At 36.8% G+C, this 27,807-nt stretch overlaps 1 protein-coding gene across 1 annotated transcript in view; it reads right to left on the bottom strand.

Annotated features, from left to right (window-relative positions):
- The window catches only part of LOC149234221 (RNA-binding (RRM/RBD/RNP motifs) family protein), a 191,975-nt gene that overhangs the window by 121,219 nt on the left and 42,949 nt on the right, over positions 1-27,807 (bottom strand). Inside the window, exons 2-3 of the mRNA XM_089371792.1 lie at positions 23,009-23,608; positions 15,669-15,846 (exon numbers count right to left, since the gene is read on the bottom strand). Of these exons, the coding sequence (XP_089227918.1) occupies positions 15,669-15,846; positions 23,009-23,608 (778 nt within the window). The remainder of the gene's footprint in view (positions 1-15,668; positions 15,847-23,008; positions 23,609-27,807) is intronic.

Raw genomic sequence — 27,807 nt, 5'->3', positions numbered from 1 at the left:
AATAATTTATGAGGAGGAGGAGGTGACCCAAGCTACCCCTATCACAAGTAGAGGACATGGTCTACCTCCTGTAGCTCCTAGTTCTTCAGCTTCTAGAGCACAGCAGAGTCTACTGCCAACTCCACCGACATCTACATCTAAAGGGGCAAAGGAAATCAGTAGTATTAGACTTTAGTTATTTGGTTCATTTCATTGTATATGACATTATGACTCATGATATGAGATACATTATTATATTTTTTGTTGATATTTTGAGGTTGAGTTGGGACTCAGGAGTCAGGACTTACTATTCATGACATGATTCACTGTTATGTGTGATTTTAGCACTAGAAATGATATTAAACATCTTATATATCAGTTCTGTTATCATATTTATGCGTCAATGTATTTATTTTATGTTGTAAATGGTTTAGATATTAAAAAAATTGAAAAAAAATGAATATTTTTGTACCAAACGATTTTTTCCCAATTATTACCGAGTTTTTCCCGATTATTACGATTTTTTCCGATTTTTCCCCGTGCCGAATTAATCCCGATAACGATTAGTGCAACATTGCGACAAACACTAAAGTGAAGAAAATCTACAGCATTAAAGCTTTGAGGACAAAGCTTCTAAAGGAAGGGGCTATGTTATGAATATAATTCATAATAAGTAAAATAAATAAAATAAATGTAAATAGTAAATAATCAATATTGATTAGGTTAAATAGTCATTAAGTTAAGTGAAAAGGCACGTCTAAAAGACATGCCCAAACACGAAAGGACACCTGCTTAGGTATATATATGCGGGTCCTCATTGTAACAATCATCACTTATACTTATTTATATATAATAAATTCTTATTACAAATACCTCTTGTGTATTTTAACATATTAAGTCAGCAAGCTATCAATTTTTATGCTTCAGTCTTGGTATTCATCAATTGGAATCTCTATAAGAAGAATTTGTGCAGGTTTTCCTCTCAAAGAGTGAGAGGTTTTGGCCTTCGCTCATAGCCTACATGTTGTGTCTCTTGTCTATTTATGTTCATGCATTGGTTACTATTTGATGAAGAAGAACATTAATAATCTAATAAGAAGAAGATCCTAATCTAAAGAAGTAAAAAGCATTCACAAGCAATCACTAATAAAAGAGAAATCACCTAATGCTAATGCCCTAGATTTCTCAACATTGATGTGGGACTTGCTTTCAGCAACTCTTTAGGTGGAGATCATAGGACAACCAGCTGCTTGTAGAACTCCTTCCTTTGATTTCATGAATTTATTCTTTGTCATGGAGTCTACATCTTTCGGGACTTCTTAGTAAGGCAAAGATTATCCATCACTTTCATCCATGAGTCAGTCATGTCATCATTCCTTTCATTGGAAAGTGATCCATTAGTCCATATCTGGTCTTTCTTCATGCCATGTAGCCTTCTTCATGCCTTGTTTCCTTAAGGATCTTTCATCCTGCGTCATGGTCATCAGTGGTGGAAGACATCCACATCTCTTCCCTTGGCAGCCCTGCATAAGCCCATCCAGATATTTTTCAAAAATAAGAAACGAAAATTAAATCAACAATACCTTTTTGATGGTCTTTCATCATGACATCTTCTAGTTTGTATCAGCATCTCCAAAAGATATATTTTGTCAAGGGTCTCTTTCTTTTGCAGACTTCATCAGGGTCTTCATATCTTTCATGGAGATATCATAGTCAAATCTTTCAGTCCTTGGATGTTGATCGCCTCTTCCATAGTTGCATATTTCATGATCTCTTCCTTTCTTTTTTCACACATTTCTTTTCGAGGAACTTCCAGTCAAAGTTCCTCCAATTTTTGTCAACCACCTCATATTTCATATGAGGGCATATTATGTTGATTTCACCTAGTCGATGTGTGACCCATGCCTTTCTGCATCCTTTCAAAGGAAGAGATCATTTCTTTTGATCATGCTCTCGAGGTAAAGCATTCATTCATGTTACCTGCAACCATATGACATGACTTTATTTTATCAAATACAAGCATACATACCTCATTTTCCCTTTAGGTCATCGAGATTCCCTTCAGCAGCTTCCTTGACTGAAAGACCTTAAATTCCTTGATCTGCTTCACTTATTTCAACATCATTCCACCATCCCATGAATTCCCACAAGTTGGAATTCTTGATGAAACACTTGCTTCCGATGAATCGGTGAATCTTCCAATGAAGATACCAACTGAGGATCTTGAGTATCCTCATTCAGCAAATGCTTCCTTTTGACTGATGTATGATGAGCTTTGTATTAGATGACTTTTTCCTTTTCCCATAAGTACCACTTACATTTCTAATGAGGTTACCAAGAGCTATATCCTTCCATAGGTGACTGCCATAGACTTCTATCTTTCATGCTTCTCTATGATGATTTCACGAGCTCTTGCTTTCAATGCTTCTATGATGCCATGATGCATCCTATCATGCTCCTTGGTGACTCATGATGGCCATATCTTACAACGGAAAACTTGAAAAACAAAAACATGAAAAGAACTAGGTAAGGAAGACTATCTCAATCATAGTAGAGATCTTGTATTTCCTCTTTCTTTGACTTCTTCTTTTCAGCTTCCTCCACCTCTTTGGTGATATGGGCTTCTTCTCTTCCCCTTTTTTAATTGTCCTTAAGCTTAGGACAATCTCTCTTGTAATGCCCATATTCTTGACATCCATAGCATTGAATCTTAGCCATGTTCTTCTTCATTTTTTTGAGGACCAAATTTCCCAAACTTCCCTCTTCTCTTTGCCATAACAGCATATGCTTCAGTTTGCTCATTTGACCCTATATCAGTTTTTACCTTCAACTTGGTTTCTTCAATCTTGCATAGTGGCTATAGATCCTAGAATGGAGTAGCTTCTTTCTTCCCATAAATGCTTGAAGTAAAGTTAACCCACTCCTCTAGTAGTGCATTTAGTACTACAGTGGGCATCTCCTTGTCAGACATTACTTCTCCCAAATCTTGAAGTTGATCCCTTATTTCAGATATCCTCATAAAGTATCAGGCTATTCCTCCTTCTTTTGATATCCTTAGCTTGTAGAGTTCCTACCTTAATGAGATAACTTCTCCAGCAGTGCTTACAGAAAACAACTCTACCATTTTGTCATATATTTCTTTTGAAGTTTCAAGTTTAGATACATATGGGATGAGGGGATCCTTGATGGATTCTATGAGAATCCCTTGAGCCCTTACTTCCCCTTTCATAAATTTTGCAAGTGTTTGGGCATCTTCTTTCGATGGTTTGGTGATTGAACCTTTGACATGTTCCATGACCTCATTTTCAATGAGATTCAGGTTTGTCCTCTTCTTCCATGCAACAAAGTTTGAAGCCCCGACCAATTTGTTGCTTTCCTTCCAAAAAGACATTTTTACAGGTTCAGAGGTTTAAATATACTTACTTGTGAAGATTTTCTTCCACGTGTTGCCTCCTTGAATTTGATGATGATATAGATACTAGAGAACTTCTCCTTGATGAAGATGGTTCTCTTCAAGAAGGATCCTTGACTCCACAAAGAGGGAGATCACTTTAGATCCTGATGGTGATGTCCTTGTTGATGATGATCAATGATGACGTCTTGATGATGTATTGATGCTTCTTGGATGATCTTCTTCAATGGTAAGGACCTTGCTTTAACAAAAGGGAGATTGCCTTTGAAGATGATGACAATGTCCTTGATCTTGCTTCTCTTGAATGAATAGTCTTCAAGATACGTTGATTTGTAAGTCTCCTCAACTTGAGTAGGGTCTTCGTGGTCTTTTTGAGGATCCCAAGACTACTTCTGGTGTAGACTTCTTCTTCAATCTAGGGTTTTGACACTCCTTCGAGATTTGATCCTTGAGTGCTTGTGTGTCCCTTGATGAGATGCCCTTTCCTTGATTTGTCACCTTAGCTCTGATACCATGTTGAGAAATCTAGGTCATAGGGATAGGAGATTTCTCTTGAATGATAACTACTTTTGAATGATTTTTACTTCTTTAGATTAGGATCTTTTCTTTACTTAGATTATTATAGTGTTCTTCATCAAACAACTACCATAGCATAAACAATAAAGAGACAAGAGACACAAAATGTAGGCGATCAGCCAGGGCCAAAACCTCTCCCACTCGAGAGGAAAACCCAAAAACGAATTCTTCTTCTTATAGAGACTTCAATTGATGAATACCAAGACTCTTGACACAACAATCTCTCCAAGACCAAGTCACAAGCCTTCTTGATTTAACATTTTCCTCCTTGAGTCAACGATAGTCAAACTTCTTCCTTCTCTCACAAGCTCGACTATCCTTTAGATTTCAGTGCCTTGTTTCAGATCTATAACTTTCAGCCCTACCTCAAAAACCCCAGCATGTGGGGTTGACCAATTTTGAACCTTGATTTATCTTCGCTCTAGATGGAGACTTCTTCTTTGGCAACTCGGCTTAAGATCCATCTTATCTTTTACCTTGATATGACCTTCAAGTTTGACTATCATAGCTCGGCTTCTTCTGCAGTGGACAACATCTATTCCTTGCACATGTGGAGTGGATCAACCCAAAATAGATAAGAAAATATCCTTGATTATGTTCCTCCTTCCTTCGCTTGGTTATAGGCTTCCTTCTTCATGAACTTCGCACTTCTTTCTGCCTTTTTATCCTTGACCGAAATTTTTTCCTCAAATGAAGGTTGAGTTGCCTATATATAGTGGTTTGCTTATCATAATGAGTCGACATCTCTCAGTGACAAGACCGACATGCCTTTCTAGAATTATCTTAAGGCCGACTTCAAGGTGACCTTGTGACATGGTCTTGGAGGGTTCACAAATTTCTTTTACAATAAATTATATGCCCAAATGGGTCTTTCATCTTTGACATTGACTCTATAGACTTTATGACATGATGACTAATCCTAAAGGGTCATAATGGGAGCCTTAATTAAAAATAAAATTCCTTGAGCATGAAACCCATGACTCAAGCATTACAAAAATAATTTTATTTTTCTTCTTTACATCAATTACATAAAATCATGATTACACATGTCATTATGAAGACCGAACCTAGTTACACTTTCAACCATGGAAAATTTTAGGGGCTAATATTCGCAGGTGGGCTAATTTTCCATGCTTTTTCCAAAAAAAAAAGATTTTCCAATTTCCATTTTTTCTAAAAGTGATTCGCCCATATTTTATAATATAAAATTATTTTACTTTAAATATAGCCAAAATTTTATATAGAATAATATAAAAGAATTATAAATCTAAATATTTTTATAAAAGTATGATCAAACATTTTACATTTTTCATATTAGGGACTATAAGATTCGCCAAGGTGTCTAAACTTTAAGTTAAACTCCAATCCTTAAAATTTTCCCTGCTTTCAACAGTATTATCTATTATACATGTCTATTGATGAATAGGTTGGTAATTATTGTCTAAAATATGTTGCAGGTAATAGACTATAGGGATTCTCTACCTGTGATTGGATCGGAAGTATTGAAGATGGAAGGAATACAACAGCGCTCCGCAATGATTTCTTGGATAAGTAGAAAATAGTCTGTTGTGGTATTAAGTTTTGCGGAAGCTTAATACAAGACAACTTGTTTTGTGACTCAAAGAAGCTACAGTGATATTCTGTGATAATCAAAGTTGTATAAATTTGTCAAAGGACCTAGTTGCATGGCAAGTCAAAACATATTGGCATCAAATAACACTATATTCATTACATGGTGCAAAAGGGAGCAATGAAGCTCCAGTACATCTCCACTAATAAGCACGCAGTTGATATTCTGACAAAGCCTCTCCCCAAAGGAAAATTTGTGTATTTCAAAGATAAGTTAGGACTTGTGGAGCATGCCTCTCTAGTCAAAAGGGAGTAGTGATCTTCCTAGATCATGTTATTCTTCCTGTGTCACACTAACCGGTATAGGGTTGTAGACCCTGTGACAATGTGACTTGTATAGCAAGAATGGTTTGATGGATTAGACAGCATCTTGGACAGACATTCTCCCTGTGTCTTGTGCTATGACTTGTATAAGGATATTATCCCTTTGTCTTGTACCTTGACCTAATTAGGAGAATGGTCATGTGAGCATCTTCCTGTGTATTATACTGTGACTTGAATAGGGTTGTAGTCCCCATGTCTAGTACATTGACCTATATAGGAAGATGAACATTTTCCTGTGTCTTATATTTTGAGCTGAATAGGGTTGTAGTCCCTGTGTTAAGAACAGTGACCTGTATAGGAAAATGGGTTTAGAGGCTACCTGATTGGATAGGAGCCTCCCAACATCTAGTTTAAATCTCATTTCAGAGAGAGCTTGTTGTTATCATGCATGGATATGGTAGTACTCTAGTTTTGAAGTACTAGTTGATTGATTTATGTCTCTTTGATAGATTATCTATGGATATGATGGTACCATGGTTACGAGACATTGATTGATGTCTCTTGGGGAGACCATGCATGGATAGTACCATGGTGATTTGGTATTGGTGGTAACGAACTATTATTGATGTTGATCTAAATCTTAAGCTTTCCTTAGAGAACTTTTTTTCAACTTGTATGACATCTTGAATATGATCATGAATACCTCCCTGGCTAAGAGGGAGTGTTGAAATTGTAGCTATGGTTAGTCTTCATAAAATTATTTATTCTATTTGAGAAAAACAAAATTATTATTTTTATTTATAATTTCAAGTGGCTCCACAAGTGCTAGGTTGGCTCTTCTAGACGATCATGTCAACTTGGCTAGAAACTCACATGATGGCTAGTTGGCTTGTCTTGGAACTCTCTCATTTGGATCGCACGATGGCTAGTTTGCTTGCCTTGAAAATCTCTCATTCGAATCACATGATGGCTACTTGGCTTGCCTTGAAACGATCTCATTTGGATCAAATGATGGCTAGTTGGCTTGCCTAGAAACTCACTATAACAAACAAGGTTCGTTTTATGCAGCAGAAGTATTCAAAAGATCTAAAATATATAAATATCCATGATAGGACAAGTAATATATATTATATAAGAATTAGCCACAATCAATCAAGTTGAAGCGCGCTCTCTCTGGCAAGGCTTGAAAATCAGCGTCTCCAAGGGCATCAGGAATCTGATCATTGTTGGTGATTCAATGGTGGTTATCCAAAAATGTTTGAGTCTTGCCAAGCATGAGAACCTCATTGAGTCTGAAACCTCTCCAATTTTTATAAGGATAATGTATCTCCTTAGGAAATTTGAAAAATTCAAAATTTTCCATGTTAAAAGAGCCAACAACCAATTGGCAGACGCCCAAGCCAACATTGGAGCGGAGTTAGAGCAAGGATCCATAAGAATTAACAACATTAGTGATATATGTCATATCCCATAAAGTTGTTTTATAACACAAGCCCTTTGGAGTACAACTGGAGTACGGGACCTCATAAGAATATACAAGCAGTTAAGATGGGCAACATTCCGAGGTTTCACTGGAGAGCTTCAGGAGAGCGAACAGTAGGTTGGAAGTTAATGCACAGGTGGGAACGCAGTAGAAAGGTGGCCATGAACCACAACAAGTGGGCATTCAGTCCTTGGTTATTTTCCTGGTTAATAAATATGACTTCAATCGAGGGCAGGTTTGGTACCATCGCATTTCGAACCAAGCAGGATTTGGCGGTGATGGAGATGGAGGAAAGTGGCTTCGCCATGTTGCAGAGACGATATTCATTTATGGTTGAAAAGATTGGAAGGAATGTCGGGAAGGACCAAGCACTTATTTATAGTTGCTAGTTGAGGCAAATTAACCATTGGATATCTCTGGTGCAGGGGAGAATAGCCAGGAAAATGGCCTCAGCGAGCAATGGAAGTGGCAGCGACGCGGTGGAGTCTGGGTGCAGTGGGAGTATAGGGGATATAGTTGATAGTTCTTGTAAGCAAGTTGTCAAGGAAATTGTGAAGGAAATTAATGAAAATATGGTGGTCGTGTATGCTCAACTGTCTAGTCTCAGAAAGGATATGGAATTGCTCCAAAAATCCATGGAACTCCTGACTACAAATGTTATGAACCTCAATCATAGGTGGAGAATATTGAAGTGAAAGTGGAGACAGCCACCGTGGGTGTGTTGAAAGAAGTTTTCGATTTCGCAATGGCTCTACTCTTATAGCTGAGAATGTCGTTGGCGCTGCAATCCGTGGCTTGGATCCTAGGGAAGGGGGAAACGAGGAACTAGGTATGCCTCCTGAAGAGGCTCTAGGAGAAGTAGTGTACTGTGGAGTTTTCTGGAAGATTTACAATATAAAATATGTAAAGAGTATATATGTGAATAACATAGGTAGCAATAGGGTCTCTCTACTTGTTAATCTATTGAACAATTCTGAGAGTAAGCTCTCAATGACTGTAAGGGACCTGGCCCATTTCCAGCTTTATTAATGAAAATTGCTACCCGTTCTATTGAAAATATATATATATATAAGAATTGTTGAATGTAGAGAGATGTTTGATTGTTACAAATGACGCCCGCTTATATACCTAGGCAGGTGCCTCTTCATGGCAAGTCATGTCCTTAGAGACATGCCTCTTCAATACTAATCACTATTACAATTATCATCATTATTTATATTTATATTATTTTTATATATATTTAATTCATAACATTGCCTTCCTCTTCAAAGAGCTTTGTCCTCAAAGCTTATTGCTGACAAGGCGTATCATTTGCTCTTTGTATTTGTCATCTATTCACATCTTTTGGAATTCTTCATTATGTCATCTTCGTTGATACAAGATGATAATATCCTCTAAGCAATAAACAAAATTGTTGAACTTAAAAAGGACTTGACCATCCTAAATTAACCTTATAAGGAACTTTGCGACTACTGGAAACTTGTGATGAATTGTTACCACGGGACTGGATTGCATAAACTTCAATATTCCTTGGAACATAAGTTTGTTGTTTACATTCTGAGTGATGCAGATGCGTAGATTGATTGAGAAGCATGTTCTTGTGATTGGGATGTAGATAAGGAGTTCTTTTGGTTTATCTCTCCCTTATCATATGCATGGCACTATTTTGATTTACTTCAAGCATTGATGTTGTTGAGTTGGTTATAGAATCTTCACTTGGAATTTGCATCGTCTAAACTGCAACATTTGAGTGTGTTTTTCTTCAACTGGCTTGTCTTCTTCGAGTTGTGATATTCACTAAATTGATATTCATTCCTTTGTCTTCAACTTGAATTTCTACATTTGAAGATTTCAACGCTTCCTTCTCAATAAGGCGTTGTACCTTGTTTTCCAACGACTTCTTGTCCTTATCAAGCTTCTTAATTTGAGTTAGTAAATTTTCACTATGGTCTTTAAGCCGAGAAACTTCTTCATTTTTGTCAATGGTGATTTTATCAACTTCCCTTTGCATATTTTGCATTTCTTTTTTACTTTCTTGAAAAATTACTTTTGAGATATCTTGTATGTCTTCTGGTGTTACTAAATTTGAATTTAATGGAATGCCTTGTAGTGTTAATTTTTTTCTTCCTATAGGAAAATGTCAAAAACTTTGTTTTTGTATTTAAGATAAAAGACCCTAGTGATTCCATCCAAGATGAACCCAGAATAACATCACCTTGATGGATCCATAGGGATCGAACTGAGAAATGCGATATAAATGTATAATCCCCAATGTTTAGTTGTAAATAGGTTATGTCATTCTTTTTTTTATTCCAGCAATCCCGAGTCACTAATTGGTTAGCAAGGTTAGGGTTTATCTAATTTTCTTCTTCGATGGGAGAGAGAAATAGTAATATTTTTTCTTGCAAGAGTCCCCTTAATTCTAAATAACACGGGAGCATAAGTTAATGAAGTTTCTGGAAATCTTCATTCCTTTATTTCCGAATTGGACTCCATTCCTTTTTTGTCAGTGATTGACTCCATTTTGTTTTTGTTGAAAAGTGTAACTAGGTTCGGTCTTCATAATGACATGTGAATGATTTTATGTAATGAGATGAAAATAAGAAAAATAAAATTATTTTATGGACTTGCTTCATGGGTTTCATGAGCAAGGGATTTTGTTTTTGAGTCAAGACTCCCATTGAGAGTCTTTAGAATTTATTTGGCATCTAGTCATAAAATATTAGAGCCATTGTCATGTAAATGAAGTCATGTTACACTTTGTAAAAGGTCATCTTGTCTATGTAAAGTATCCCCCAAGAACTTGTCACCTAACCTCTTCAAGTCGGCCTACAAATGATGAACTCACTCTTTAGATGAAGTTGGCCTAACTCCAGTTGTCAAGTCGGCCTAAAGATCATGTGAAGTGGTGTATAAATAGCCTAACTCAGCCTCCATTCTAAGCAAGAAATTTGGTCTAAATTTGGTCTAAGAGAAGCACGAAGAAAGGGTGCAGAAGAGAAGTGTGAAGTAAGGGCAGTGAAAAGGTTTCTTTTGGGGCAGCTAAAGTCATTCTTCTAGGGCAGTGAAAAGGTTTCTTTTGGGGCAGCTAAAGTCATTCTTCTAGGGCAGTGAAATTCATTCTTTGGGGCAGTGAAGAAGGGTTCTTCTGGATTAGCGAAGGAGGCATTCTTCTGGGGTAGTGCTAAGACAGGATTCTTCTGGGCATACGAAGAAGGATTCTTCTGGGATTTGCGAAGTAGGGTTTCTTCTGGAATAGTGAGGAAGGTATCTTCTAGGGCAGCAAAGGAAGACTCTTTTGGGTGATCGAAGTAGAGACTGAGTTTCTCTAGAAGACCTAGAGACCGAGATTCTTTAGAGAAGTTGTGAAGGAGCAGTGAGAAGGATAGAGACTGAGTTTCTCTAGAAGGAGCCGAGGACAGTCGTTCAAGATCAAGAAGAAAGGCAAAGAAAGGAAGAGGCAGAACATCAAGGTTAGTGACAAGGTTCTTGGGAGGATATTAGAGTCAAGGGTCTGTGTCATGGTCTTGGTAGTTATCAATTGAAGATCTAGAAGAAGAATTTTGATTGGGTTTTCCTCTCAAGAGGTGAGAGGTTTTGGCCCTAACTAAGAAGCCTACATACTGTGTCACTTGTCTTTTATTGTGCATATTGGTAATTGTCTTGATGAAGAGAACACATTAATAAGCTAACAAAGAAAATATCATAAGGTAAGAAGTAACAAAATATCACAAGCAATTATCAAGCAGAGAAATTGTTCACTTTGAATGCCCTAGATTTCTCAACATGGTATCAAAGCTTAGGTGTTGAAGACAAGAACGAGCAGTCAAAGCAAGTTGACGCACGAGAACGAACTTCAAAGAAGGATCAAAGCAAGTAAGAGATCTAGATCTTCATCAAACCGAAACCCTAGACTGAAAGCAAGAGTCTTGGAATTATCTTCATAAGGAAGCAAGAAGAAAGACCAAAAGTCCAAAACCCTAGAAGCACTCCAATCTTACATCACCAAGGAAGTGGAAGCTCTTCAAATCTAAGGAAGACTAGATCGAAAGACAATCCTCTCTCTATTGAAGCAATATCTAATAGAAAGCAGTCCTCCCTCATCGAAAGATTTAAACTAAGAAGCAGCAAGTTCATCATCAAGTTGAAGATTCGATCTTCACAAGTACTTTTTATTATAATACAATCTAGTAAAAATGACCTAATGTTTCAAGGAGAACCAAAAGTTGGTTGGGATATCAAACTTCCTTGTATGGAAAAGAAGGATAGACATTGTCCTTAAAGTAAATGAAGTCATTGATCATGTCCTCCAAGCCATCTGAAAAACAAGCATTATCTGAATACATGGAAAGGGATCTCAAGGCTCAAAAGATACTTAAGGAGTCTATTAAAGATCCACTCATTTCCTATGTAGCCAAGATGGAGAAATCTAAAGAAATATATGATAAGCTGAGAGAACTTTTCTCTAGAAGCACGATAGAAAAGATAAATTAAAGGTGCCAAAGGATGAAGGGATATCGTCATGTCTCTCAAAGGCATCTCAAATAAAGGATCAATTGTAGGATCTAGGAGAGATGGTATCTGATAATGAAATAATCTTCGTTATTCTAAATGCATTAACTGATGAACAATGTAGCCTCATTTCAACCAGGGAAGAGGAAGCCATCCCATTCATCAGATTATGGTCTCTCTGCAAGGCAGAGGAAGACAGGATGAAGAATGAAAGTAACGAAAGATCAGATAGAAGGGAACAATTAGTGTCAAGACAAAAAGGAAAATTTGGAAAGTTTGGTACTCCAAAGAAGAAAAGGAAGAACATGGCTAAAGAAAGATGCTATGGTTGTCATAATCTTGGGCACTACAGAAAATATTGTCCTAAACGTAAGAGGGACAGGGAAGAAGACTATTCTACTAATGAAGTGAAAGAACCAAAGACAAAGAAGCATAAGAAGGAAGAAGAAAAAAGATGATAAAGATGATCTTCTTCATTAGAAGGTACCCTTCACTTGTAATTTATAGGTAGGAATAGTGTAAATGAGATAGGATGCATCAAATTAGAAAGAAGCATCGTAATAGAAACATTAGAAGTAAGAGCTCAAGACATGGGAAGCAGAAAGTATGTCTGGTACGAATTCTATTGATTACAAAGAATAGGAAGCCTCATTAATATTCATAGAAATAAGCAGAGGTCATCATTGACTAGGACCATCATAGTCAATAAAGAAAACATTTGCAGGGTGAGGAGATGAAACATCCTCGAGCTTCTCTAATGGAATCTTTATCAAAGGATTTACCGATTTAGAAAGGAAAGAAAGGTTTTCATCAAGAATTCCAACTCGTGGGATTCAAGGGATGACAGTATGATGGTATGATGACATAACAAGAAAGCAGGGCTAAAGGATGAAGTTCCTTCAAATGAAGTTGCTACAAGAAGTCTAGATGACCGAAAGGAAGATGAGGTATGCATTCTTACATAGATTATTATGAAAAGTCATGTCATATGGTTGCAGATAATATGCATCACTATTTCCATCTTGGGACATATGATCAAGAGAAGAAAGGATCTCCTTCTCCAAAAGATTGCAGCAAAGCATAAGTCGCACTAGATGAAATCAACATAATATGCTCTCATATGAATCATGAGGAAGTTGAATACAACTAAGGAACTCTGATTGGAAGCTCTTGGGAATGAAGTGTGAGAAGATAGGAAGAGATTATGATAATATGCAACGAAGGCAGAAGGCATTCAACATCCGAAGTCCAAGAAGATTTGAATAGAATATCTCCCAGAAGGATGTGAAGACTCTGATAGAAGTCGGAAAAAGATAGAGACCCTTGACAATGAATATCAGTGGGAGAGATGTAAATCTGTATGCAGGATGTTCATACTTACAAGAAGATGTCATGGTGAAAGATCATCTCAAAGGTAATTTTGATTTAAAGTGTTCATTTATTTTTGAACTAACATCTGGTTGGGCTTACATAGGTCTGCCTAAGGGAAATCTGTGGACGACTTCCAAGTGGACCATATAGAAGGATGTAATGTCCTTCCGAAAATATGGCATGAAAGCAAAATGACATGAAGCAAACCCAGATGGAAAATCCAATGGATCACTTTCTGGTGCGTTGAGGACATGACTAACTCATGGATAAAAGTGATGGATGATCTGTGCCCTATGAAGAAGTTCCCAAAAATGAAGACTCCTGACAAAGAAGAAATTCATGACATCGAAAGAAGGAGCTCTTCAAGCAGCTGGTTGTTCCAGGATCTCCACATGAGGAGCTGTGGTAGGTCCCTGGTTAAGAGGGAGCCTGAAAAGAAGTTTCTTACTTGTATCAAGTTTCTAGGTGGTGGTAAAGCAGCTGGGAAAAATCCTATCCCCTCAATTTCTTTGGGTATGTAACTTACTAAAAATTGTGTTTGAATCTTCAGAATAAAGGTGAAATATTGTTGGTGGTCAAATTATCATTGTGGACGTATAGCTTGCTGGATTTAGTCTTTCCAAGTCCCACAACTCAGATTTAACATCTGCTTCTACGATTTTTCTCTTTCTCGACTAAGTAACCCCCTTGGGATTGGAGCTTTGGTCCATTAAAAAGAATAAATATCATTTATTTAACAATCTGAAACAGTAGTAATTGCAGGTCTGACATATTAGTTTGCTGGTTTTAGCCTTCTCAAGTCCCACAACTCAGACTTATCATCTGCTTCTGCAAATTACTCGTTGTTGACTTTGTAACCCCCCTTGAGATTCGAGCTCTGGTCCTTAAAAAGAATAAATAGCATTCATTTAACATTCTACAACAGTATCGCTTGCAGGCCTGTACGTTAACTTTCCAGATTTGAAGGTACAGATCACAGATTTACACAGAAAATGAGTTTTGAGAGGTCAATTAGGTGTAACTCTGTACTATTAGCTTACTGTTAACATTTATTACGCAAAAATTTAGATTAGAGCAAGCTATTTTGCATATTTGAGTTTGTTTGGCAGGTTAGCATTCATATTTTACCCTTGGGAGTCGGATCATCCAAAAAGTCCCTCCTGTGGCTAGCACGCACTAGCCCAAAGTTTAGAGGTACCATATCACAGTCACAGTGATCTGATTCCTAGTTACCTTGTTACCAGACAGTTTAAAGTGCTAAGAGTAACCTAATACACATTATTTATAGTGCATAAACATTTCTTGGATGTGTATTTTCTCAAACTTTATGGCAAATTTTATCAATATGTTATTGCACTGAGGAACCTTTCTTAAATTCCAGCCACCGAATTGGAACTCAAACATGAATCAGGTGACTAAGGATAAATCTATATGTCTATGCATAGTACAACACCTTCTATCCATCAAGACACACCCACAAGTCCCACAAGGCATGATACCTGTGGTGTGCATGGTTTAAGCCCTATGGGTTTACAAAGAACATGGCATATGGAAAAGACATTCATGAGGCCTATAAGGCAATGACCATGACCCTTGGAAGCCTGTAAGATAACAATCTTGTAAGACATCAGATACTACATTATGCTTATAATATGACTCCATATTAGCATGGATGTATCATATACATAAATACACACACACACACATATACATGACAAATATATACTCATTGATGTTTTTAATTAGCCCCAACTTTCCAGGTTACATCCTTTTCTGATCATCAAACATCATCCACAACACTCGATTGTTTTACTAAGATGCAAAGATTGTAACTTTCCTAAGTCTGGACAAAAGTTGCTGTGGCAAACTTGTCCATAATCAAAAGAACTCTAATGAACAATTAAGGAAAAAGCCATAGTAATGTATGAAGACACAGTAAAATATAAAATATTCATCTCATTGAACTTTACGGTGATAAAAATTATACAAAGATAAGTTTAACTAATAGGGTTGTGACATGGGCAGACTAATCTCAGGAATGAGGACCTGAAAACTCATATCTACAGATGAATCTCTTTAGTTTCTCCATTTCAAATAAACCTATTTCATCTTTTTGCATTATTAATGAGATGAGAGACTCCCTAGCCTATACGCCTTATGCATAGATGCATCTAAGGGTTCTGATAACTTGGCCCAGTAAGAAGACATTTTTCACTCAATTTTCAATCGCTCTCCCGATATTAGCATGCTTCAATAACTCAACTCAAGTGGTATACATAGAACCCAATGAAAGTCAACAAGTTTGAACGATGACAACATTAACAGTGGGACTAAAACCATTAACTGCTACAATTATAAAGGTGCAATGGGAATATATAACAGTCATCCACATAACATCGTAATCACCAGAAAAAGCAAAAAAGATAAAGCAGAAGTTTATACTTTCTGGCCAATCTGCAAGTGTTGGGTCTTCCCATGCTTGTCCTGCAACTTTTCGTGGAACTGCTTTCTTTTTAGTCTCTGCCTTATGCTCACTTTCACTACTTGCAAGCGCAGCCTTTACATTCTCCAGAGCTTCAGGTGTGATGGTTTGAGCATCCTTCTGGAATAACTGCTGAGCCTAATTAAGCCACAAACCACTGAAAGTCATAAACCAGTGATAGAAGCACATAAAATGAGTTTGTCTTTTCAATATAAATGACAAACATGCATAGTAGAGGCACTGACATAATCAAAAAAAATATCAATTACATGCAATCAAATGAAAATATGAACATTAGATCAAATTTTCACTTTCATGTGCTTTTGATCATACCTCTATGCACTCCATTGTAATTGTATCAATCATCAATCATTTCAATATTAAATATGTACTTCATATATATTTTTGCGTGCCTTCATTTTGCACTTCTGCCAAATATTGATTTATGAACCATCCAGTTTGTAACATTGTGTCAGGTTGGAATAATGTAATGTTAATACAGTTTTGTTCATGTAAACAAGGAAAAATGGAAATGTACTTGAAAAATACCTTTATGGATGATATAATAGGCTTGAAAGCAATATTTGATAAATGTTGTCCTGAAAGAATATTGTTGCTTGGATTTTAATATTTTTAAAAGTCTATTAGTGTCGTATATAATGGGATGATTAAACTTTGGTTCTATATTTTCTCAGTCAATACTCTTCTATAAGAAACAATCTCAATGTTTTCTCATAGACAATTATTATGAACTTTACTACATCATTCTAATTTCCTTGCCCACCAAATACAAAAGAATGACAGAGCCCTATCAGATCCCAATATTACAAGGATGATCTTCTTTAAAGTCCTACAGATTGTAAATGTATGATTTGATAAAGTTGTAAACAAATAATGAAATATTCACATATCTAAATTTCAGGATGGTTTCTTAACATTCATAAGCTTGCATCCCCATATGGTGACTAGCTTGTAATACTGATTTTGAAATTTATTTGTTTCTACCACTATTTCATATGGATATTGCTACTAAGATATACAAGCACCACTAATTAGATCAACTTTGAAGTCAACGATGTAATTTATTTACAACTAATATTGCCAGTTATGGCTACCAACAAAAAGATAAATTCAGAAAAATGACTGTTATAAAAAAATTAGTTAATTAAGTAGTTATTAGGCAAAGGGCATGATCAAAGATCATGCCCATTCACTGAGAGGCACCCAAGGCAATATCAAGCCAGAGGCCTCCCACAAATTGTAATCATATTCTATATGTTTAATAATAATAAATATGAATTTGCTGAATATCTGAATTTGTATGTGCCATCTGGCATCGGAGCACATTCGATCTTTGGAACGTTCCCTACTGCACAACTTTGTTCTGCTGCCTACGTCCTGTGTCGCCTCGTTCACCCACCGCTGTAAACCCTTCGTCCGCATCTTCCACCCACGTCTCAGCTCCACCAGCTGCGGCTCTCCTCAGCTAGACAAACCACATCCCTGACTGCTAAAGACGTGGCCCTGATCTGCACGAACCACCAAGGATCGACCTCGCCCACTCCATCGCCTTCTATCCAGTAGACATCACGTTTTGTGAACAGTCACCTCCATTCGTGGTCGTTGAACCGTCTGTCCCGTAATTCAAACTGTATGTCCTATCATTCAATATCGTACGTCATTTTATTATTAAGTGGATATATATAAACTTTAAATAATTTATTATTATATAGTTTATAACTATATAATTTATTAATATTTAAAAAAATAAAAATAAATAAATAAATTTAAGCTGGCAGACAAATATACACCCCCACAAACCTGTTCAATGTCGTCAATGACAATGATCGATTTCAGCCAAAAATTGATTGATCTTAAGAATAGGATTACGAGCCATTCCAATGATTTTAACCAAAAATTAGTCGATCTCGAGAGTAAGGTTACCGAACATTCCGATGACATCAAGAAGCTTCAGGATACGACAAATCGAATAGAACAACAGCTCGGGTAGAACCATATCAAGTCTGAAACGAATCATAATCAGACAATGACAATGTTGAGCATTATGTATGAGAGGATGAAGATTACACCTGAACAACTATTCCAGGATGATGGAGGTAATCAACAGCGCAATTCGTCAGATTCAACAAATTCAGTAGATTCTCATGAAAAAACTGAGTCTCCAAAAAAATCATCCACGCACCATCAAGAAAATAGTAACACCACATTTTCAAATAAGCAGCTCTAGAATTCATTCACCGATCAATACCCCTCTTTTCGCTCCATCGTTAGCGATGTATCAACGAAGAGAAAAAATCGAGCTACCCAAGTTCGACGGTAATGAAAAAAGCAACGTTGTGTGGCTGAATAAAGTAGAAGAATATTTCGAGATTACGATATTGACAATGATGACGAAAAAATTAGGCATGCTTCCATGAAAATGGAAGGCAAAGCATATAATTGGTATATGTGGTGGAAGAAGACAACACTCACTATCAGTTAGAGAAAATTTAAGGATGTGTTCTTTAAAAGATTCCAAAGTTTCAAGGAAGAAGAGTTCTTTTCAACACTCATCAGATTACGACAAAAAGGAGATGTGGATGAATACACTCGAGAATGGGAAACCTTAGCAACACGAGTACCTGGGTTATCAGAATCTCGTCTAATTCAATCATACATCTCTGGACTTAAAACTCATCTATGAGTAGAACTTGAGCTTCATGACATTATGTTGATAGAAGTAGCAAGACAAAAAGCAAAAGCTGCTGAAAGGAAATTTGAAAAAATATTGTGGTCAAAACTGGAAAAAGTATAATCGAGACAAAGAATTCCCCATTCTCTGAATACGGATAATACAAGATATGTTCCACCACATCTTTGTGAAGGCAAAAAATCTAACGTGGAAATACAAAGGATGAAAGAAGGCAAGTTCAAACGTTGTGGCGAAAAGTGGGACCCTAAACATAGGTGTGCTAAAGGAAAAGAGTCAAAGAACCTATATAATTGTGAAGCAACTGATGATTCAAACAGTGATGGATCAAACATAGAAGGAATAGAAGATGCCCCAGAATTCTCTCCCGAATTAGATGACGGAATTATTCCACAAGTGTCACTATCAGCTATGACAGGTATATCACAACCCCTAACTTTAAAATTAAAAGGATATATAAAGAAGAACAATGTAGTGGTTCTCATCGACTCTGGTAGCACCCACAATTTTTTAGATTCAACCATGGCAAAGAGACTCAACATTTTCACATTCCTCATGCCCAGCATGAAGGTGATAGTAGCCGATGGTAAGAAAATTGAAAAGGTAGGGAAATGCCATAACGTCAAATTGCAGATTCAAGACTTTAATTTAGAATCCCCGTCCTACACTGTACCATTAGGAGTAGATGTGGTCTTAGGTATCCAATGGCTATGAACCCTAGGCACTTACTCTGCCAACCATCAAGAGCAGTTCATAAGCTTTAACTGGGAAGGGCAAAGGTATAAGTTATATGGATTCCAAGCACCAGAAAATCAAATCGTGTCATCATCCCAGATGATGAAAATGATTCGTAAAGGAGCACTAGCTTATGTATGACAAAGTCACCAATTAGAAATGTTATCTGCAAAAGCGATCAGCGAAGAGTCACCAGAAGTACAAAAGCTAATTCAGAAGCATGAAAAAGTATTCCAAGACTTGCCCATGAAAATGCCTCCTAACAGGGAAATAGAGCTTACAATAGAAGTCAAAGCAGGATCAGACCCCGTCAACATCAAGCTGTATCGATATCCCCATCACCAAAAGACTGAAATTGAGAGATTAATCCAAGACCTTTTAAAATGTGGGATCATCTCGAAAAGTAAGAGTTAGTATGCTACTCCAGTGGTATTGGTAAGGAAGAAGAACGGATCATTCAAGCTATCCATTGATTATAGAGGATTAAACAAAATAACAATTAAAAACAAATTCCCAATTCCCTTTATCGACAAAATATTGGATGAACTACATGGCGCAAAATACTTCCCAAAATTGGACTTAAGGTCAGGCTATTACCAAATCAGAATGGAAGACATACCAAAAACTACGTTCCGAACACACAAAGGTCACTACGAATTTAAAGTGATGTCCTTTGGATTAACCAATGCACCAACAACATTCCAAGCCACTATGAACGAGTTATTTTTTCCATATCTTAGGAAGTTTGTATTAGTATTCTTTGATGATATTTTAATTTACAATAAAACTTGGAAGGAGCACCTACAACATCTGGATAAAGTTCTTACACTACTGAAAGAGCATCAGTTCTACGCCAAGAAATCCAAATGCACCTTTGGGAAGGAAGAAGTAGAATATCTCAGACTCTATGCCAAGAAATCCAAATGCACCTTTAGGAAGGAAGAAGTAGAATATCTCGGACACATAACATCCCATGAAGGAGTAAAAGTGGACGCTAATAAAATCAAATCTATAAAGGAATGGACCAAACCAGTTAATATATCCAAGCTAAGAGGGTTCTTAGGATTGACTGGATATTACCGAAGATTTATTAAAAACTATGCACATATAACTACACCTCTAACAAACCTTTTAAAGAAGAAATCATTTCAATGGAATGAGGAAGCAAGAAAGTGTTTTGAACAAGTGAAGGAAGTTATGTCTAATGCCTCGGTATTAGCAACTCCAAATTTCTTTAAACCATTTATCATCGAGTTTGATGCTTACGGGTTCGGTATAGGTGCAGTGTTAATGCAAGAAGGGCATCCAATAGCTTTTGAAAGCAGGGAACTCAATAAATAAGAACATCTTAAGTCCACGTACAAGGAAATGCTCGTTATTATGCACGCATTGGCCAAGTGGAGACAATATCTCTTGGGAAGTAAGTTCTCCATTCAAACAGACCATAACTGTCTCCAGCACCTCCTACAACAAAAAACACTTTCCGAAGAACAGCGAAAATGGATTGAAAAAATTGCCACCTTTGACATGGAGATACTACATAAAAAGGGAAAAGGCAATGTAGTAGCAAATGCCCTGTCTAGGAAGGACGAAGAACCAACATTACTTGTAGTCTCAATTGTTGTTCCTAAATGGCTTAATGAGATTCAAAGTGAGTATGCCAAGGATCCAAAAATAACTGCAATAATCAATAACCTTCCAGACAACTCAAAATTTGAACGGAAGAATGATATTCTATGGTAAAAAAGGAAGAAACTATCTGAATTCAAACTCCAAGTTTAAATCCAAGATGCTCAAGGAGTCACATGATTCATTGTCAGTCGGACATGTAGGATTCTTTAAAACAATGCACGGCAATCATTCTTTTAGAAGGGGATGAGTCGCGATATTCAAAAATATGTAGCAGAATGTGAGAAATGTCAAAGAAATAAAAGTGAAAATATTACGACACTAGGATTACTTCACCCCTTAAACATTCTGAATCAGAAATGGGAAGAAATATCAATGGACTTTATTGAGGGATTACCTGTATCTGAAGGCAAGGATAAGATTTTCATAGTAGTTGACAGACTCACCAAATATGCTCACTTTATTACAATGAAGAAATCAGACTCAACTAAACAAATCGTTGAGATATTTTGCAAAGATATTTATAAATTACACGGTTTTCCGAAAGTCATTGTGAGTGATAGAGATGCCAATTTTAAGGGTAATTTTTGGAAGGAATTGTTCAACCATATAATACATACCTAAATATGAGTTCCGCTTACCACCCTCAAACAGATGGACAAACGGAGGTTGTCAATAAATGTTTGGAAGCCTACCTACATTATTATGCTACAGAAAAACAAAATAAGTGGGTTCAGTGGTTGCATCTCGCTGAATTGTGGTATAATTCTACTTAACATATGTCAGCAAAAATGACTCCATTCCAGGCTTTGTATGGGTAGGAACCTCCAAAATGGAAGGATATAGCTACCATCCAGACAAATCTACCAGCTGTTAAAAACCAACTAGAAGAAACCCAAAAAATCGTCCAAAACTTAAAAGAAAATTTAAATAATGCAAGAAACTGTATCAAGCAACAAGCTGACTGAAACAAAACCGAGAGGGAATATGAAGTTGGAGAATGGGTACTTGTCAACCTCCAGCCATACAAACAGTTGTCCTTGAAACAAAAAGGAAAAAATAAATTGGCACCGAAGTTCTATGGACCATACCATATCAACAAAAAGATCAGCCAAGTTGCATATAGTTTAAGCCTTCCGGATAAAAGTCATGTTCACAACGTCTTCCATGTATCCTGCCTTAAAAGGGCACTGGGCGACCATCAATCAGCACAAACAACGCTTCCATCCTTAGATGATGAAGGAAGGGTCATTTTAGAACCAGAAGGTATCATATCCACCAGAGAAAAGAAGCTTCGATCTCATGTAATCAAGGAATACTTGATCAAGTGGAAGGACTTACCAGAAGAAGAAGCTTCTTGGGAGACTGAAGCATTTTGTCAACAACATCCGTCATTACATATGCTTTGAGGACAAAGCATTTTTTGGGAGGAACGCAATTTTATATAAAAATTAGTAAATTAAGCAGTTATTAGGCAAAGGGCATGATCAAAGATCATGCCCATTCACCAAGAGACACCCCAGGCAGTATAAAGCCAGGGGCCTCCCACAAATTGTAATCATCTTCTATATGTTTAATAATAATAAATATGAATTTGCTGAATATCTGAATTTCTCTGTGCCAATGACCCCCCAAAAAAATCAATTTCTAGGCTTATATTGGCCCTTTTTTTCAAGCCTTGCCAATATTTGCCCATTTTTTTCACAAAAAATGTAAGTTTTAGTAAACATTGCAATGTCGTAATTTTACTAAAGATCACAATCTTTTCCAGTCGAATATTTGTTTTGGGTTAGACATCACAATTTTTCAGAATGTTGCCAATTTTTCGCCAATTTTTCATCTAAGCTCAAATCTCTAAAGAATAATATATCTACTAACTGTTGATGAAGAAGTTACTACATGCCACAAACAAAGGTCAATGCATGTAATACTCCTTTTTTCTGTCCATTTACTTTCATTTTGTGCTTTTAACATTGATTTGAAAAAAAAAAACTAAACAATAATGCTGAGGAACTTGACCAAACAAAAACAATAATGCTGAGGAACTTGAGCAAAACAAAGTCAATCCAGTATTTACCCATATAATAACTCGATAACCATAAATGCAGCTAAAACCATTTCTAAATAGAAATCCCCTTCCCCCACTTTAAAACAAAAAACATAAAATGAATGCAAACGAAATTACAAGTATATCCCATAATGCATGTCTGGAGATATTTGATGTACCTGTTGTTGCTGAGGAAGTGAGTAGATTCCACCCACGGATGCTGAAGCTGGATATAAAGAGGAGTACTGGTACTGAGGTGCTTGAATAGCAACAGGTTGTTGAGGTTGTGATACTAAAGGGTACTGCTTCTGAATTGGAGGCTGATATTGTGGCATCAAATACTGCTGCTGCTGAGGGTATTGCTGTTCTGGTTGTTGCTGTTGTTGGAGATGGAATGGTAGAGGAAAGTATGGAGCACTGGATGTAGCTGTTCCTGATGCAGGAGGATATGCAACACCAGAGTACGTGAATTGTGATGAGGTTGATGCTGAAACTGGAGGTGCAGGTGCTGATGGAGCTGGTGCCGATCCCACTCCACTGCTCAACCATTGCAAATGAGGTGCTGCTGGGACAGACAAACCTACTGAAGCAGGAACAGTAGATGGCTGAGACTGCAAATGGGCGCTTGAAGCTATCACAGGTGAAGCCCTCACAGGGAGAAAACTACTTGTGACAACTGATGCAGGAGGAGCTCGAGGCCTTGATGACTGCTGTACTTGAGCTATGCTTTGTACACCAGTCCCAGATGTTGAGGCTGGCATACCAGTAAGTGCACTTGGCTGTAAAAAGCCAAGAACATTTCAGTTAACCTTTTTACAAGTTTCTGCAAGGCTCTGTCCCAACTCCTAAAACGTTGGATACAAATATAAAAGCTAAAAACTGGAAATACATAATTAAAAGGCATTTATCACGAACTAATATAATTGAATCACATAAGCTCCTTATGGCTACAAGAATAATCAAAAAAAGAAAGCAAATAGAGCAGAAAATCAGAAGATAATATCTCCAGAAAATCCACTGCTTTGCAATGGAATAAACAACACAATTAACTGTTGATGTTTAACATGTATAACACTGAAAGGTCAAACTGCAGAAGGCCACATTCTCTCTAACAGGTCCAACCAAAACGCCTAATCAATCAAGATATGGAACGCAATGGCATCCACATAATTAAACAACAAGGGAACAAAAGTCAACCCACAGGAACAAGACATCATAACCAAAAGAGGAAAGCATGAGTCAGCTCCTACGGGAAAAACTCTAATCTACATAGAAGTGAGGTAACAAAGATCATACCTGAAAAAAATCTTTAATTGTGCCAAATCACTTTCCAAACAGAAAGAGACCTCCTCTTGTAATACATATAGACAGAAGTGCTTTGTAAATACAGATCATTAGGGTTCTTGTCCTGCATTCAGGCAACCTATACTTTCAGAATTAAATATCTATTAGCTCATTAGTGTCAGTTGATTGTCATTAATACTCAATGGCAATTTGTGAATATGTACTGCCTCTATTATCATGCACTAAACAAACAGCCCATTGCAAAATATTGCATGAGATTAATGCATGAAATGCTCGAAAAATTGTTAAGCAGCAGATAATACAGCAGGTGGGTTCCAGCTAAATTGAATGTCGAATTATTATATTATCGCTTTGAAAGTGGCTGTGCAGAATATTAGGCAGTAGACTCCCAATGGACAGACAGTAGTATGCCATCTCTCAATGAAAATATCTCCACAAAGCTTTACTCCTACGAACATTCATTATAAATCACCTGTCAGGGGCAACCCGAGTGGTTAGGGCTCACAGTGTTAATGCTGCCCACCTTGGTTCAAATCCTAGCTAATCCTATTGGCAGGTTTGCAGACTGTTCCATCCGACCAAGGGATTATAGTGGCAGCAGTGTGATGTGATCTCTAGCAGTCCGGATGATAGTGTGTTCTAGTTACTGATTCCCCCTCGTCAAAAAAAGGAACATCTATTATAAATCTATTCACATTTAAGTCAAAATGTCGACATCATAGCCATTCACGCCCTATGGACTCTGTTAATATATTTAATATCTCTTGAAAAAGATGCTAGAGGAAGAGCCCCTAATTGAAATTTAGAAAGAAAAAAAGGTTGTTCCTGTATACAGATGATGCCATCTAATGAATTGTATCTTCATAGTCTAACACCCCCCTAGCAATGTCCACCAAAGTAAATTTACAACTCAACATAGACTAAACAAAAATGTTCGCATTCATCTCAAAGCATGCCCAACAAGCAGCAAGCAGCAACCCTAAGACTGTTGTGTGTGTGTGTGTGTTTGTATAAAGCAAGTTCCGTTATTCTCATTAGGAATTGCTCATCTAATCTCTTTTTACAATAATAACTTAACATGTCATGTCTTAATACTAAGTATAACTTTATAATAATATCACTTTATAACAATATTACCAGACTCGGAGTCGGAAATAAATCGGCGAGGCAAAAGATCGAAGAGTTTTAATCGGATAGAGGAAAAATCGGGAAAAAATAAGGAAAAAATCGGTGAATTCAATACATAAAGATATACATATGTAACCAGCAAAAAAAACATTTTTCATTAATATTTAATAAAGCCATGTCCAAACAATGCATAATATGAATAGATATCCAAAATATCATGAATGAATAAGTATCTCATATATGTTATGAGTCCAAATATGATCCAAAGTACTAAGTCCTAACTCCTAACCAGTGACTACAAAAAAACAAGAAGCATCTGCTTTTAAAAGTTTATAAAATACTGCATACTAATCAGTAAAAAAGCAGTGACTAAAATCTCTTGATTGCTGCTTAAATGATAAGATAATGGTTTGCTACTGGAATCTCTGATAAAGCACACGCTAAAGCTACACTGGAGCACACTGCACACTAATTCTCTATTACACTATGACTCTATTATGTGGAGTAAACTGAAGTTGAAACCATGCCTATATTACCTCTCGCCGTGTGAGTTGCAGACTTGAGCAATGAGAAGACAGTTACGGATCAATGTAACCCAACTAAACCACGCAACGAAAAATGCAGGAACCCTAAAATTTAAAACTCGTGCTCGCCGAGTTGAGAGCTGAAAATCACCTCGTGGCCTAAATCACAATTAATCGTTGAATCACAAGTCAAACTCGTGTTGACCAAGAGTCAAACTCAATCAACATGAGTTTGACTCGCCCAGAGTTGAATCAAATCTTTTGAGGGAAGAGCAGAGTTTGACTCGTGATTAATCGCGAGTGATAGGAGATTCATGTTTCACTGCTTTATACCTATGTTGCATTGGTTTTTGGAATGGGGAACCACACAGGCAAGGGGAATGCATCCCCGGGATGGCTAGAGCGCAAGCCAAAAAATTTCAGGGGAAGGCAGGTTGGAGTATTATGTAAACCATGAGATTCAAGGTTCAAATCCCTGTGGGTTAAGCCAACAACATATATTAAAAATTTAGAATTCACCAAAAATATTAAAAATTTAGTATTCACCATAAACAAATGTAGTTGCTTCAAGCTTGTAACCATAACAAGCTATATTATATAATAGCACAACTCTTACCCAATTCTTCTCACTAGACCCTGCTTCTACCAAGTACGCGGGGTCGTCACTGATGAAGTTCATCGTTGCTCTTCAAAATTCTATTGTTGTTTTGTAGACTTTCAGAAAGCTTTTGATTCTATCCCTAGGAAGGCTTTATTCCAGTGACTCAAAGACACTCGCATCTCAGAGATCCTATTGTTAGCCATCATGCATCTATATGTGTTAGTCCTTGGCAATTTTATCAAAACCGAACCGGTCATCGAACCGAAAAACCTTGTGGACTGGGAACAGGTCGAAACCGAAATAAAAAATGGTTTACCAAAAACACATAAAATATTCATATTTTAAAGAAAAAACAGATACATTCATGTGCATCCATATGAATCCAAACCATTTATACACAAATATGCAAAAGTTCTCATTTATATAGCAAGTAATAGTGCATATGACCAAAATAGCACTTAGTGCAAAACATCGTTGAACCAAAAATGTTACAAACATCAAGCAGGCTCTAAAAGGCCTTTATAGTCCAAAATAACATAATAGATCATAGTATTATACTACAGCCTACAATACTATAAGCTAGCTACAACAAATCAATGATCAAATCATCAATCATCATCAGAAAAAATCATCTGATTCCTGATCATCCTCCTCATCCTCATTTGAAGAATGAGTAGCATCCAAGTCTGCAATGGGATTATGGCTTGATTCCCCTGGCCCCGAAGCTGCTACTAGTGCTTCTAATATATCTACCTCTGCATCCAGTGGAGGTGGGTCCAAGTCCAACCAAGAAAGGTCTTCATTGTCAAATGTTGGTGCTTGACTCTCCACAACCCATTCTAATGTTAGATCAAAGTCGCCCAAGACAATGTTGCTTGATTTAGAGGTTTTATTCAGCAATTGGTTGCGCTTCAACCTAAGGTTGTACTGAACAAAAACCATGTCATTCAACTGTATTTGCTCCAAACGGTTTCTCTCCTTAGTGTGTATATGCTCAAACACACTCCAATTCTACTCATACCTTGAAGCACTACATATCTGGCTCAAAATTTGAATTTCAAATTTTTGCAATAAAAAAACTATTAGCAAATGAATTTGAAAGTTGAAACTTGGACTCAACAATTGCAAAATTCAAATTGAAATGAGTAAATCATTAATATAAGAATTTGCAAATTTTGACAATTCTTACTTGGGGGACTCTTTGTTCTATTTCTTATAGCCATAGAAATTCCAAAGGTACCAATACTCTCACTAAAATTCAAGAGCTTATTATGAATTTGATCTTGAGTCTTGGAATCTGGGACCATGCGCTCAATGATTTTGCCAAATACTTGGTCAACCATCTGTTTCCCTTCATCATTTTTGTTCCACTGAAATGAATTCCATTAATCACATGAAAACATCTTCTTCAAGTTCGATT

The sequence above is a fragment of the Pinus tabuliformis genome, chromosome 8 (genome assembly GCF_031772625.1).
Source record: "Pinus tabuliformis cultivar Carrire ecotype Pingquan chromosome 8, CPIR1, whole genome shotgun sequence".
Classification (NCBI taxonomy): domain Eukaryota; kingdom Viridiplantae; phylum Streptophyta; class Pinopsida; order Pinales; family Pinaceae; genus Pinus; species Pinus tabuliformis.
This window is presented reverse-complemented; position numbering and strand designations above follow the sequence as displayed.